The sequence below is a fragment of the Notolabrus celidotus genome, chromosome 24, assembly GCF_009762535.1.
Source record: "Notolabrus celidotus isolate fNotCel1 chromosome 24, fNotCel1.pri, whole genome shotgun sequence".
NCBI classification, from domain to species: domain Eukaryota; kingdom Metazoa; phylum Chordata; class Actinopteri; order Labriformes; family Labridae; genus Notolabrus; species Notolabrus celidotus.
In genome coordinates, this window is record NC_048295.1 from 6,575,328 (window position 1) to 6,588,397 (window position 13,070).

The following is a 13,070-nucleotide window of genomic DNA, read 5'->3' on the forward strand; positions in this document are numbered from 1 at the left end:
GCCGACTTATCTTTTCTTTATGAGTGTGAGCTCAGAGTCCCTTCAGAAGCAACTCCTGTTTTCCTTCTTGAATTTTTCTGAATGACTTTCAAAGAAATGTTTGAAGGCGTTTTTTAAAGCTGCAAGTTGTGATTTTATTACCTCTTCAGGTCGACCCAGCGCAGGAGTACCGGTGAGCAACACCAGCCTCTTCGCACTTTGAATAAGCGGCACCAGAATCTTGGTCCGCGCTGCGTTCCTGGATTTGAGGTAGTGCGACTCGTCCACCACGACCACAGCAAACTTCTGCCTGCTCAGAGCCTCCACCAGGGGGCGTGCATCCGTGGTGAGAAGGCCGTAACCCAGGACCGTCACTTTACTGCTGCTGATGCCCCTGAATGAGAAGAAACACAAACAGCGAAATTTAAAGAATGTGTCGTCTTTTTATGTCAATTTATCACTTATACTTACTTATTTTTATAGTTCACTGTTTTGTAGAATCTAAAGAACATTGTAAAAGTCTTCAAAGTGGTTAAGATGTCCAGCTAACAATCTCACATTTAAAACATTTTCAAATTTGTTTTTATTTAACCAGTTAGCTAGCTACTTAAGATGTCCAAATAATTAGCTAGCTAACTAAAATGTGATTGTCAGCTGTGTTATGTGTTTTTTGGGACATTATTTGGACACTATAGCTTGTTAGTTATTTTTCTATTTCATTGTATTTGTAAAGGAACCGTGTCCAAAATTAAAGCTAAAATATTGCCATCTGATTCCTTGAACAGAAATTAGCTTAGAGCCAATTTACACCTGCAGTCTCTTGAAAGGTCATAATTAAAACATCACAAAGTGATAAAAATATTAAGCTGTAGCTCTCTCAGAGAAAGCTGACTGCCCTCTGGCAGTGCTACAAAAAGAGCACAGAACAATCTCTTAATTAAGATGCTAGTGTCGGATTTTATTAACAGGTCTGTAAAAATCACACCTGCAGTTGTTAATGATGAACATACCTGGTTATATTTTCCACCACATTCAGGTGGCTGTTGAGTTTTATTCTTAACAACAAATTGAACTTGAAGAAAATAACTTCTGGAGTCTGTTTTTCATCTCAGTAATTTCCTGAAACTGCTGAACTTAGAAGCAAAACACAGATACCAGGTGAGCTGTAGACAGATGGCATCCAGGATGGCATGCCCCCCCTAGAATTCTGATTGGCCACTCCTGGTGCAACTCAAAAATGTTGAGCTATAATTGGCTGGTTACCTTATCATAGGCAGGACGTATGTTAAAAATCAACAATCTCACGTATGGGGTGCTTCTTTGGCTTTGTGTTTAAAGGGCTAGCCTCCTATATACGGGGGCTTAAATATCCCCAACTGAGAAGCCGCAGGCTCGAGATCAAGCAAAACTAACTCTTAACTAGCTTTCAGAAAAATTCTACTCCTGATGTCATGAATACAATAAACACAAATCTTTGAATCCCCTACTGGGAAAAGAAGAACACTTCAGAGACGGATAATGAGAGGGACATAGGATGTCACCTCTCTTCTCCTTTAAGCTACAGCTGTAGTGTTTGCAGTGCTTACCTTTAAACTGACAAATGTGTGTCAGCAGCTCAAACTAAAAACAAACCAAACATCTGTTTCAATGCGCCAGTGTTTATTGACTCTGCTACCGAGCCCTTAAGGTAAAGTAAACCAGACTATTTAAAAAGGGTGTGTGGATTTGATAAATGTTAAAAGCACACAAAGGAAGACTCACACACACACACACTCGGCTACACACATGGACACTGCCAGGCCCAGAATAGAGCCTCAGGTTTTTCTGTTTTTGTACATCTCTTCTCTCGCTCTTAAGAAATCCAATCCTGGGCTGTGTTGCAATTTTTGTGTTATCCAAGTTGCAGATAATAGATAAACAAACTGCGACATTCAGCTGCATGAAACCCAATAAGGATCCCAGAGAAAATCAAAAACATCTCAAGCATCTGGCAGTCTCTAATTCCTCACCTCCACCCCACACGCACGCACTTACTCCAAGCTGGAATAAACCTAAGGTGTCGTTCATGTTCTACAAAAGAATGTGAGGGGAACCGCTGAGAGGAGGTGCTGCATAATTTTTTTCTTGCCTCCCTGTTCAGTCATTAACACATCCAGTTCAAGGACACGTTTTCCCCCCTGAAGGCTTTCACAACCTCTTTGCGCCTCATCTGAGATTTGAGGTGGAGAGGTTTCATTCCCCTCCGAGTCACAGATAGAAGAAAGTTTGTTCCATTCAAAAACAAAACTCTGAAGAAGAAGAAGAAGTAGGGGAAAGTTGAGGTGATTATGAAAGTGTTTTAAAGGCTTATATGCAACATTAGTCCACATTGCATGAGTACCCTGCAAACCTGAATCAATACAAACAGCTGGGAAAATGAGCCGCATTTGTCTGCGCCAGCGTTTTTTCCCACTCCCCGCGCTGAAACATTTCAGCTCTTGTTCAATATTGCAGACGGTGCTTTGACATGATTTGTCTGTCAGCGCTGTCAAACACGGAGCACCATGCCGGCTCCTGACACAGAGGGACAGTTTGGAGATGAAATTGTCAGCAGCCACCTCTCTGTCTATCACGCCGCATCACTTTCACACTCCAGAGAAAGTGTGCGTTCACATTTTTTATTCCATCTCTGGAGGTATATTATTATCAAATGATGGGAGAGATGGAGCAATAACAAGGGACATTAAACTCTGCCTCACAGCTTGTTATAAGGGCAGTTCCCCTTTTTAGTTCTCATAATGGCTGAGACCTCTCTATTGCAGAATCGTACGTATGATCAACATAATCTAGAAGATTACGCTCTTTTTACTCTGTATGAATGATGTCTGAAGAGACCTTGAATTGACTTTTACATTGACTGTAGCTTTAAATGTTCATTTCTGCTAAAACGGGTTCTCAAAGTGAGGGTTGGGACCCCCTGGGAGGTCACAAGACACTAGGTAGGGGTTCCAGAATTATTCATTTCATTAAGTAATCTAAAAATGTAATATTTTACCTATTATTGTAAATATATCAACAGATATTGTACTTTAATCTGAATAGTTTAGGAACCTTGGTGCTAGAAAACATGCTAAATTTGCATGTCCCTCTCACAATGGTTGTAGTTTCAATTCAATCGCAAACAGACAGTCAGTGGCTTGCTAGCTGCAATTACCAGCTTGAGTATTTCCCTCCTGGGTTGGTGGAGACCGAAACAGGTTAAAAAAAAAATTGGTTTAATTGCAATTTTTTTGTGAATCAGGCCCTGAGTGGCCAAGTTTTGGACGCTCTAATTTTAGTTTTCTCTGTCTCTGTCGATGTGCAGATCTTGCATAAAATAAGAACTACCTGGACACACTTTGCGCTCTTGTATCTGTGCCCTGGCTCAGTTCCCTGGCTCAGAGAGATGACAGAGGAGGGGCTGTGGTGCAATGACCTACATGGTGTGACTCTTGTTCTCCACCAGGTTGATGTCTCCAGGCTGCAGCTCCGGGATCCACCTCTCCAGCTCCTCGATCCAGGGATATTTCAGGGACGAGGGCACCACCACCAGGAGGGGCCACTCCTTCCTGAAGGCGTACGCCACCGCGATGGCCTGCACCGTCTTCCCAAGACCCATCTGGATCGACCAAATCAACACAGGGGGTGAGGGGGGGGGAGAAAAACAAGTCAATCGTGCAGGGAGTCTGCGGTAAATTGCATATGACGGCCGAGCTGATGTGAGGCCCAAGAGTAATAAGGTCTCAGAATGATTCTTGTGTCAAAACCGATTAGACACGTGGGAGTGCTGCACGGGGCTGACAAATTAATTTGGAAGGCATGCTGCGAACTCCCAGGTTCATTTTTGGGGGGTGAAATAGATTTCCTGAGCCAGCGTTGTGTGTGCTTACCTCATCAGCAATCATACATCTGTAAAACAAAAGAAGAGAGAGAGAGAACTTTATCAGATGAGTTTGGAGACAGGGAAATTGTTTTGTAGAGAGCACCAGCAGGCAATAAAACTTGCTTGCTATAAAAAGACAGACTTTATAGTTTGCGTATGAAGACAACAGACCCTGCAGCACGAGGTTTCGTCAAGGGCAGCCCAGCAGGATTCATTAAAGAGGCATTTATTCAGTTTTTAGTTGTCCAGACATTCCCAAGAAAACCTCCTGTCACAACCTGACTTCTCAAACCTTCTCTGGCCACGCAAAGTCATCTAAGGCTCAGCTGCTCTTGGACACATCACAGATCTGTCAGTTGTAATTTACGTCTACGCTGGACTTTTGTTTCAGTGGGGTTGCTTTTCAATATTCATGATGTTGTGCCTGTTTAATATTTCTGTGTCTGACGCAGTGGAGGTGAGTTCTGTGAGTTTAGATTCTGTTCTTCAAAAGATTCACGGACAAAGTCAAGGACTGTGAAGAGCGAAGAGAGGCCGAGGTTAAACCTAAGTTATGTGTTCACTGAAGAAAGCATGTTGAGAATTTTTTGGGTTGAGTGTGGCTTTGAGAGAGAGTGGAGCATCTTTAGTTAGGAAGCACTTAGCACTTATTATTGAGTAGACTGAGAGGTTTTTAACATTTTGCTCCCACAATTAAGCTTATTTTGTAATAACAAGAGGCAAACTCTAGCTATTCATATTTTTCAGACTGAGTAGAATCCTGTCAAAAAAGTGCTATCCTTTTTTATTATTTTTAAGTTAGATTTTTTGGGGCTTTTTGCCTTTATTATATAGGACAGCTGAAGAGAGACAGGAAATGTGGGGAGTAGAGAGCGGGGGAAGACATGCAGGAAATGGTTGACCGGTCGGGAGTCGAACCACCTACCCCTGCGACGAGGACTGTAGCCTCTGTACGTGGGGCGCTTAGACCGCTAGGCCACCAAACATATGAACTATTAGAGTTAGCTACTATGAGGAACCTTCCGTGAATCTGAAATGATCTTACGTCGTGTTTTCTGATGAATAAATGTTATTCTGCTTCCTGTTTCTGCAGTGTGTTGTAAATTGCCTCATGTGATACCTACCCTCTAGTATCAGTTACAGGCGTTAAGAATCACAGTCTTGTCGCTGATGTTCTTGGTCATAAAGAAACATCAATATTAATCTGAGTCTGTCTCATAACCTGCCGAACTCTCCTCCCAGGACATATAAATTCAATCAAGAGATTTTGAAGACTTTTATCAACGTTGTTTGTGGCGGCCCTACCTCGCTTATTTATCTCATCACTTGTACAAACAGTGATGCTAATTCTGACGTGTTTACAGAATGTCTCAAGCTATCTTTGCTAATCCTGTTTCTCCATTACCACTTTCAAGATTAGCCCCGCGAGTGAAATTTGCACTGGGATAAAAAGCTGTCTCCAACACGACGTTATTCCAGTAGCAGCTAGTTCCACCTTTATACCGTACATTATGAAGGAACAATGGAAGTGCGACACACGCCTCGGCTGAAGTCGTCCCCGCGGAGAAAGTACAGAAAGATCAACTACTGCTTCTCTCTGCCCACTGGGTCTGGGGCTATTGTCATGACCTTGCTTATTCATAAAAGCTTCCAACATCATGTCAGAGCAAACAGTGCAACAGAGCAGCTCTGAATACCTCAGACACACTCTCTCATTATTCTTTCTCCTCCTTCCTCTCCTCCTCCCCCACCCCCCATCTCCGCCCCATTTCTCTCTTTCAGCTGAGGAACATGATTAATGTGCACCTTGCCACTGGTGGTTTTTCTAATTGCCAGCACACCGGCCCAGTCAGCGCATTGTGCACACACATAAAATATACACACACACACACACACGCACACACATGCTGGTATGAGAGAAAAAAAAAAGAACACAAAAGATATGCAAAACGACAAAAAAACAAGATGTATGAGAAGCACACCTAAAAACATGCTAACGCGTATCCACACACACACACACACATTTATGTGCTTGTGTGTACACCCACCCACACACACACACCCACACTCCTCCTCACACACAGGGGAGGGAGTGCGGCTGGGGCAGGTGCTTGCCATTTCTCAACACATTAATCATCCTCCTTTAAATAACCTGAGTGTCGTCTTGACGGTTTGAGACTGCGAGGATGCTGCAGTGCTGTTGCCTGACAACGGCACGGCCGCCGTCGCAGCGTCGTTCTAATGTTATCTCTGAAACCCACGAGCCCCAAAGTGTCAGGAAATGGGCTGCGCTACCTCCCAGGCTGGCTGCGATGATTTGATGGCTTTGACCTCTGCACGGTGATGTGTTGTCGGGCCGCGTGCCTAACCCCAATCTTCCAGCACAGGTTCTCTGCTGAGGTGTGAGCGCCGGTCAGTGTACAAATCTGCTCAGAGGGATGGACGCCGCGCCAAAGGGCGACTCCAAATAGAGTTATGGGCTCAAAGTGCAGCTTTGCTTTAAACTATAAACAAAGTAGCTTTTAGTGGGAGAGTTTTCTTTCTACTTGAGATGTTAAAGGTAAAGTTTCAACTCCGGCTATATGGGGCAATCCACAGCTTGTGGTTCGCTCCAAGTTTCTTCCTAAGACCCGAATCTATCACGAAGCCTTTCTAATTGTATACATCACTGTGGCTTTAAATAGAAGAAGAACAACTCTAAGTAGTTTCTGGGCTTTGAGGATAGTTACAGCCAGATTTTTCCCTTTCCCAACTCACTTCAATGGTTACCGTCCAAATGATGAAAAGTGGACCATTAAGGTTATGGGTTACTAATAGTGAGTTAAATTACATTTTTATGCTGCATAATACAACACACCCCTGCTGTTTTAATAACACAGGAATATAATACAGTCATATATTAAAACCTATGAAAAAATCTTGTGCTTAATCAGAAGAAAATGGAATTCAGAGCACCTTAAAAAGTGAATACTGTGACTTTAAGTATGTACTGTGTGACGGGTGATCACAATGTCAATCGACCCATCGCATAAAGGAACCAATCACAGGCCGAAGACAAAGCTGATCGCAATTAATCGCCAAGGTTAAACAGTTAATCGTGATTAATAGCAGGATTTCACAGTTGATCGCGATTAATCGCCAAAGTTGATCAGGGAATCAGGATTTATTGGCAAAGTTGAATAGTTAATAACGATTAATCACCAAAGTTGAATAGTTAATAACGATTAATCACCAAAGTTGAACAGTTAATAACGATTAATCCCTAAAGTTGAACAGTTAATAACAATTAATCGCAAAGCTAAGAAGTTAATCGTGATTAATAGCCAAAGTTAAACAAAAGGAACAAAATAGCATGCAATAAACAAAAAGAAAAAAATCAGGATTAGCACGTTTATACTGACAGCTCTGATTTTAACCTTTCCATTACAGATGTAAACGCAGCATGGGAAGGAGAGTCTTGACTCTAAGTTGTTTAACGCTAACTGCTGGCCCCAAATTTGGATGATGATTGCCGATTGCTACAATTAATATACGGCAGACAAAAATACTGACAAAAAAACTGCGACACCTCCGACACTAACACCCAGCCCCAGAACCTGTAAAGAGATTTATCTTACATGGACTTTTAAGGCACTCTGAAAATGATCTGTATTGCCCTCCCGGTGCTGTAACTCAAAATATGCTGCTGACTCGCACAAATGATTCCACAGAGCCACTCTGTATACAGTCTGCATATATTATGAACAATACTTATGGACCAGTTCAAATGTGGGGCAGATGCATCAGCTTGTATGATCAAGAAAAGCATCTCCCGTCTCTCTGGTCTGACCTCTCTCTGTAATTTCACAGAGAGAGACAACGCAGTCGGCTTATTGATCTCCTCTCGCATCAGCAGAGCCGCTCTTATTCAATAAAAGCAGAGGCAGTCACTTGCAATAATATTTTGGACAAATCAGAGCATCACATGGAGAACTTCAGGCAGAGTCAACACTTTAATGGAAGTGACCAAGAGGTCTTAATGGATGCACTTTCACCTTAAATTGATGTTTTGTGCAACACTGGTGTGTGCGCTGAGTGTTGGATTCTACATACATAAAGCTGGGTACATACTGGTTAAAAAAAAAGATATATATATATATATATATAAAGAGAGAGATATCAGCACTCAACTGACACTGACGCCCAACTTTCAAAACAACATAATCAACCACATCTCATGGATTTTTATTGTCCTACTGTACCACAACGTTCCCACATTATCCCTCATCTGACTCCATAAATTCACTCACCCTCCTACACAGACCCATGCAGCCGGATACATAAGCATTTGAATTGCAACAACATTTGATGTTTTGGTTCGGTGCTCTTGATGCTCTGGATGTGCAAAGACACAATGACTCGGAGATTTAAAGGGAAAAAAGCCGCCCACGGATCCTCCCACGATGTTAGATATCCGGCGTCAATCTGTTATGTTCAGTGCATTTCAGGAGTTATTTTATAATGAGGGGCCGCCATTTATTTTCCCTCTCTGTCTCGTCTGGTTCCACTTCAGGTAGTGATATCCTACATTTCCAGGAATTAGACAAACAAATATGCAGCCGCGTGGCGTTGCGGTGTGTTCAGGCTTTTGTCGTTAGAAATAATGTTGTTCTGCTTCTTCTACAATGAGTCTCTGTAGAGTACCGAGGGAGGGGGGGGGGGGAAAGAGAGTGCTGCTTTAATGCGAGGCTCTTCAAGGATATTGACCGAACAAATAAAGAACAGGAGGGAGTCTCAAAACATAGAGAGATCAGGATTACTGTCAATAAAACTAGCACTTTTAGCTTGTAATCATCCCTGCTGTCTGCCTGTCTGTGAGAGGGTGAGGTGGGGGGTTTAAATGCTGCCAAATGAAGCATTATATGTAGGCTGATCATTGTGTTAGCTCATACTACCACTTCACACACCTTCATGATCATCTCTTTTTACAGATCCTCCAGAATAATAGCTGAATCCTTAAGTGCAGATTACCGTTGGTTGTACCCAAGAAAACTATCCGTATGGAGAGCAAAAACAGGCAGAACACAATCCTGTGGTAATTAATTGTTAGATGACAGAATAGGTGGTCATTTTACAACACGAGAGCACTGTACGAGTCTTGCTCACCCTGTCATGTTCCATGTAAGGGATGATACAAAGTGAGCAGGTGCTAGAGCGGGTAAAAAAGCACACCACCTGATTGAGTTTTTCTATCCATGTACCTGTCATCCAACACTACCGCTTCCCATACAGAGTTATTTCATGCGACATCTTCGATTGGTGGTTAGAGCCGCACCCTTAGAAACAGTCTGTTCTTCATAACGACGGTCTGCTATCAAGGAATAACACAGATAAACTGTATGACAGATAATAATCAAATTATTAACACAGCTGTCTAATGATCCACTCAAGATTGTCAACCTGGAACACAGAAGTGTGACACTAACCTTCATAACGCCGTGTGAGGACAGTAGAAAATGACCAACGTGTGAATATATGGCAAATTTTGTCATTAGTTAGTTTGGCTTGACACTTTCTATTCTAATCTTGACTTGAGATATGATTCACATTTTGACTAGAGGTGAAGAATGCCACTGGAGGAGCACTGACATACAGAATATCTCTATTTTAAACACCGTATGTGCTGAGATATGCAAGTAACTACACACTCTAACTATCCTAAACGTCAAACATCATGTCAGAGCTGATTCTATTTCCAGGAGCCTTCCACCTATAATGTCTTCCCCTCTAATGCCTGTACTGCTCGTCTCCGGAGAGAAAGCACAGCCTGCGCTGCTCTTACTGTCACACGGCTGCCAATTGACTGAGGTAACTGTCCACACGGTGCAGCGAGAGCCAATTGACTCCTGACCCGCCCGTGTAACAAAGCAGTGCCTCCCAGTGTTCTGAATCAATATGGCCGCTCCGCATCACAACAGCGGCACTCAGATTGGCTCCCCCTGCGCTGACCTTCCCCGAGAACAGGAGCAAACATCGACTGGCCGGGGCGGAGGAAACGGACGAGGACTGGCCAGTTCTTGCAGCTGATGCTCGACACGGCTGAACACTGAAGAACCTGAGGGCAGCTCTGAAATTACCCATGGAGTTCTAATTATTTTTAAACACAAACCCTGATCTATATCTGACCTTTTTAAGAGGTAGAATACATAAATACATACCCTCTTGACTTATTACTTAATTATAAAGCCATTAGAACATATTCTAGCTTGGTTGGATAGCAACATTTTTGGGACTACTGTCATTTACAATACATCTTTTAAGGTGTTTTACCATTTTTGCCACAGTGTCAACAGGAAGAGGTGATAGTGTATAAACTAGATAACTGCCAAACTCCTGGTGTGTGTGATCAGGAGTTCCTTTTCCTGTTCAGAGTTAATAACCATTGTGAATAAGCTGTGTGTGTTGTTCTTGCGTTGAATGTGTTCACAGCAATAAATCAATATTTACACACTAGAGAAGTGGAATGAGATTAAGGCTGGAAACACAGGAATGACAAACTACACTAGTCTACCTAAGTGTGAGCAGCCGCTCCGCTTACCGTCCATTCTTGGATAAAGCAAACTCCACACCCTCCCGTTGGAAAGGCATCAGGCGCCACAGGAGCTTGTGAGGAAGGCCTGACAGTTGCTGTGACCATCTTGTAGCACAGCAAGAGGTCTGTAGGCCATTATCATCCATTTCCATTAGTGAGTTCTCATCAGTTTTCTCGGCCTTTGCTCAGTCAGCTGGCTCCAATTTTCAGCTGAAAAAATGGGAAGAGATTAATAAAGAGACACAGAGTGCATTTAAATGTGTCTTTATACTGCTTAGTTAGAAAAGGGAATTTATATGTAAAAGCATTATTTAATTTTTTTGTATATTGTGTTATATATTTATTTATTTTATGTTAGGAGCACAGAGATTTCGCCATAATCTCAATTTACTTCACTTACAGATGAGTACTGATGGGTATTATGACATTATTATTAGTTTTTTTACACCATTCCTACCAACAGCAGCTTTAAATTCTACTTCAACATGAGGAACATTGCTAACAGGCTTAAAACACGTGATGAATTGGTTAAACAGCCAAAAGAAGAGCGTTGTTTTTAGCATTTAAGCTAGCACTGGCAGCTTTAACCAGATGTTTAGGGGCGTGCGTACAGAATAACTATTCCTATTCCCTCTCAGCAGACGTACAGCACATAAATAGTGTTAGCAAAGCTCTATAAATGCAGAAAGAGAATAGACACAAAGTAGAAGTGTATGTATTTGTGGTTTTCCTACCCGTTGGGACAGCCAAAGAGGCACAACTGGTTTCAAACTGAACTAAATACTGAAATCTTTCCCGGTATAATCAGGGTTCACTCGATTTGTCACCGCGCGTCCCCAGCGCGTCGCTCTTAACTCCTAATTCAGTCCTCCTGTGCAATTCAGACACAATTCAGACACAATTCACCTCACGCTGTGAACGCTTCACGTCAGTGTTCAAAACACATGAGAGAAAAGTCGGACAAACTGCGTGCGAGTGTGCTGCCACAAAGCTAACTCCACGCGCAGACACGACGTGACATATTCCCAACACCCTACGTGTCTAACGTGAGGAGCTGACGCACTCTCCTAGCCTGCTGCTCCTGCTGCTGCTGTTGCTGGACTGCGCCGCTTCTCCTTCAGTCTTCACCGTCGGTAGAGACTACGGCTGTGCACTGACTGGTAACCAGAAAGCGGGTAAGGCATTATGAGATATCTGCTGTATCACATCCAACAGCTACCGGGGATTTGTACACTTGTAACCCGAGCTGGTTAGCAGAGAACATGAATCGTGCTAATGCGTGACAGCGCAGAGACCGGTGTTTGGCCGATTTTCAGCCGCTAGCAAGCCCACAGAGGCAGGGTATAATCGCTAGCTTAGCCGCGGACGAATGTGGCTCAAAATGAGTCTCTTTTCGGATAAAACACACGCCGAATACAAAATATAAGCCGGCATACTTGTAATCGGCGTTCGTCTGAGAAGCAACCCGTGATTAAGTCCAGAATACAGAATAATACAGAATAATACAGTAACTTTCAGGCCTGGTTGGGCTGTTCTGCTCCCCGTAATATGCGGCAGTGACCACTGTGTAGTGAGGTTCACTGTCACAAGAAAGAGCTATTAATCAATGTTTATGGGAGGTATTTGTATTTTTATATACGCCGAATTAAACCTACATGTATGTTTTATAACTCTGATACATCACTTTTATTCCGGGGTTTGGTTTTATGAATGAAATATGAAAATTAACATTTTTTTCAAACGGGGTTTGGTTACACCGCCTCACATGATTAGTGGAAACTGACGCATTTGACACATCCTCTTAACTACGGTGGCCCTGAAGTGCATATCACTACAGCAAATTATTAAACACAACAGCAAATTAGTAAACAATACTGCAAATAAGGAAACACTACAGCAAACTAGTAAACACTACAGCAAATTAGTAAACACTACAGCAAATAAGGAAACAATACAGCAAATTAGTAAACACAACAGCAAATTAGTAAACACTACAGCAAATAAGGAAACACTACAGCAATTCAGAAATCACTACTGCAAATAAGGAAACCCTACAGTAAATTAGGAAACACTATGTCAAATTAGAAACCACAACGGCCGAGGGTACCTATTTCTTCCGGTTTGGTTTATGTCCAAATGTTTTCTGAATTGCCGTTGTGATTTGCACTTCAGGGCCACCATACTTTAAAGTGCCTTCAGAAGCCTGATCCCTCGTCCTTATAGAGGGGATATGATTGGCAATGAGACATTTTCTCAGTCGATGGGGGCTCAGAGAGAAGTCACACGCTAATTAATCAAGCTCAAATATTAATGGATGACATTTAACGCTGCGCAGTTAGCCAAGCCAATGAGCACACAGGGGTTAATGCTGAATTAAGTGGCTATTCAATGTTAAAACACCACTCACTATAATTGTCATACAGAATGAATTGTAAATATGACTTTAGATTAACATAAGAGGCAGTGTCATTTTCTACGGAAGCCTAAAGTGGACATTTATCCATACGTTCCATTTACTCATTATCTCAGATTAATAGTATATGATTCGCTTGTAATGTTAAGTCAAATGTAGCATAGATAGCAGTGCCTGGCTTGTTGTTTTGTTACCTAGAGCATCAT

General features: G+C 42.4%; 2 protein-coding genes across 11 annotated transcripts in view; one reads left to right on the forward strand and one right to left on the reverse strand.

The window, feature by feature from the left end:
• zranb3 (zinc finger, RAN-binding domain containing 3) overlaps positions 1 to 11,614 on the reverse strand; it is a 66,983-nt gene extending 55,369 nt beyond the window's left edge. For 3 of the 4 annotated variants that reach the window (XR_004630101.1, XM_034677427.1, XM_034677426.1), the window contains exons 1-4: positions 10,458 to 10,603; positions 3,888 to 3,906; positions 3,438 to 3,616; positions 142 to 373 (exon numbers count right to left, since the gene is read on the reverse strand). Coding sequence is in view for 3 of the 4 variants with exons in the window: in XM_034677427.1 (XP_034533318.1) it covers positions 142 to 373; positions 3,438 to 3,616; positions 3,888 to 3,906; positions 10,458 to 10,603 (576 nt within the window). In the remaining variant the exon portion in view is untranslated. Of the gene's footprint in view, positions 1 to 141; positions 374 to 3,437; positions 3,617 to 3,887; positions 3,907 to 10,457; positions 10,662 to 11,185 lie in introns of those variants that run through there. The other variant, XM_034677424.1, reaches the window with a different exon arrangement.
• The window catches only part of LOC117808019 (R3H domain-containing protein 1), a 44,368-nt gene continuing 42,794 nt past the window's right edge, over positions 11,497 to 13,070 (forward strand). For all 7 annotated transcript variants that reach the window (XR_004630102.1, XM_034677428.1, XM_034677432.1 and 4 more), the window contains exon 1: positions 11,497 to 11,626. The gene's annotated coding sequence lies outside the window, so the exon portion shown is untranslated. The remainder of the gene's footprint in view (positions 11,627 to 13,070) is intronic.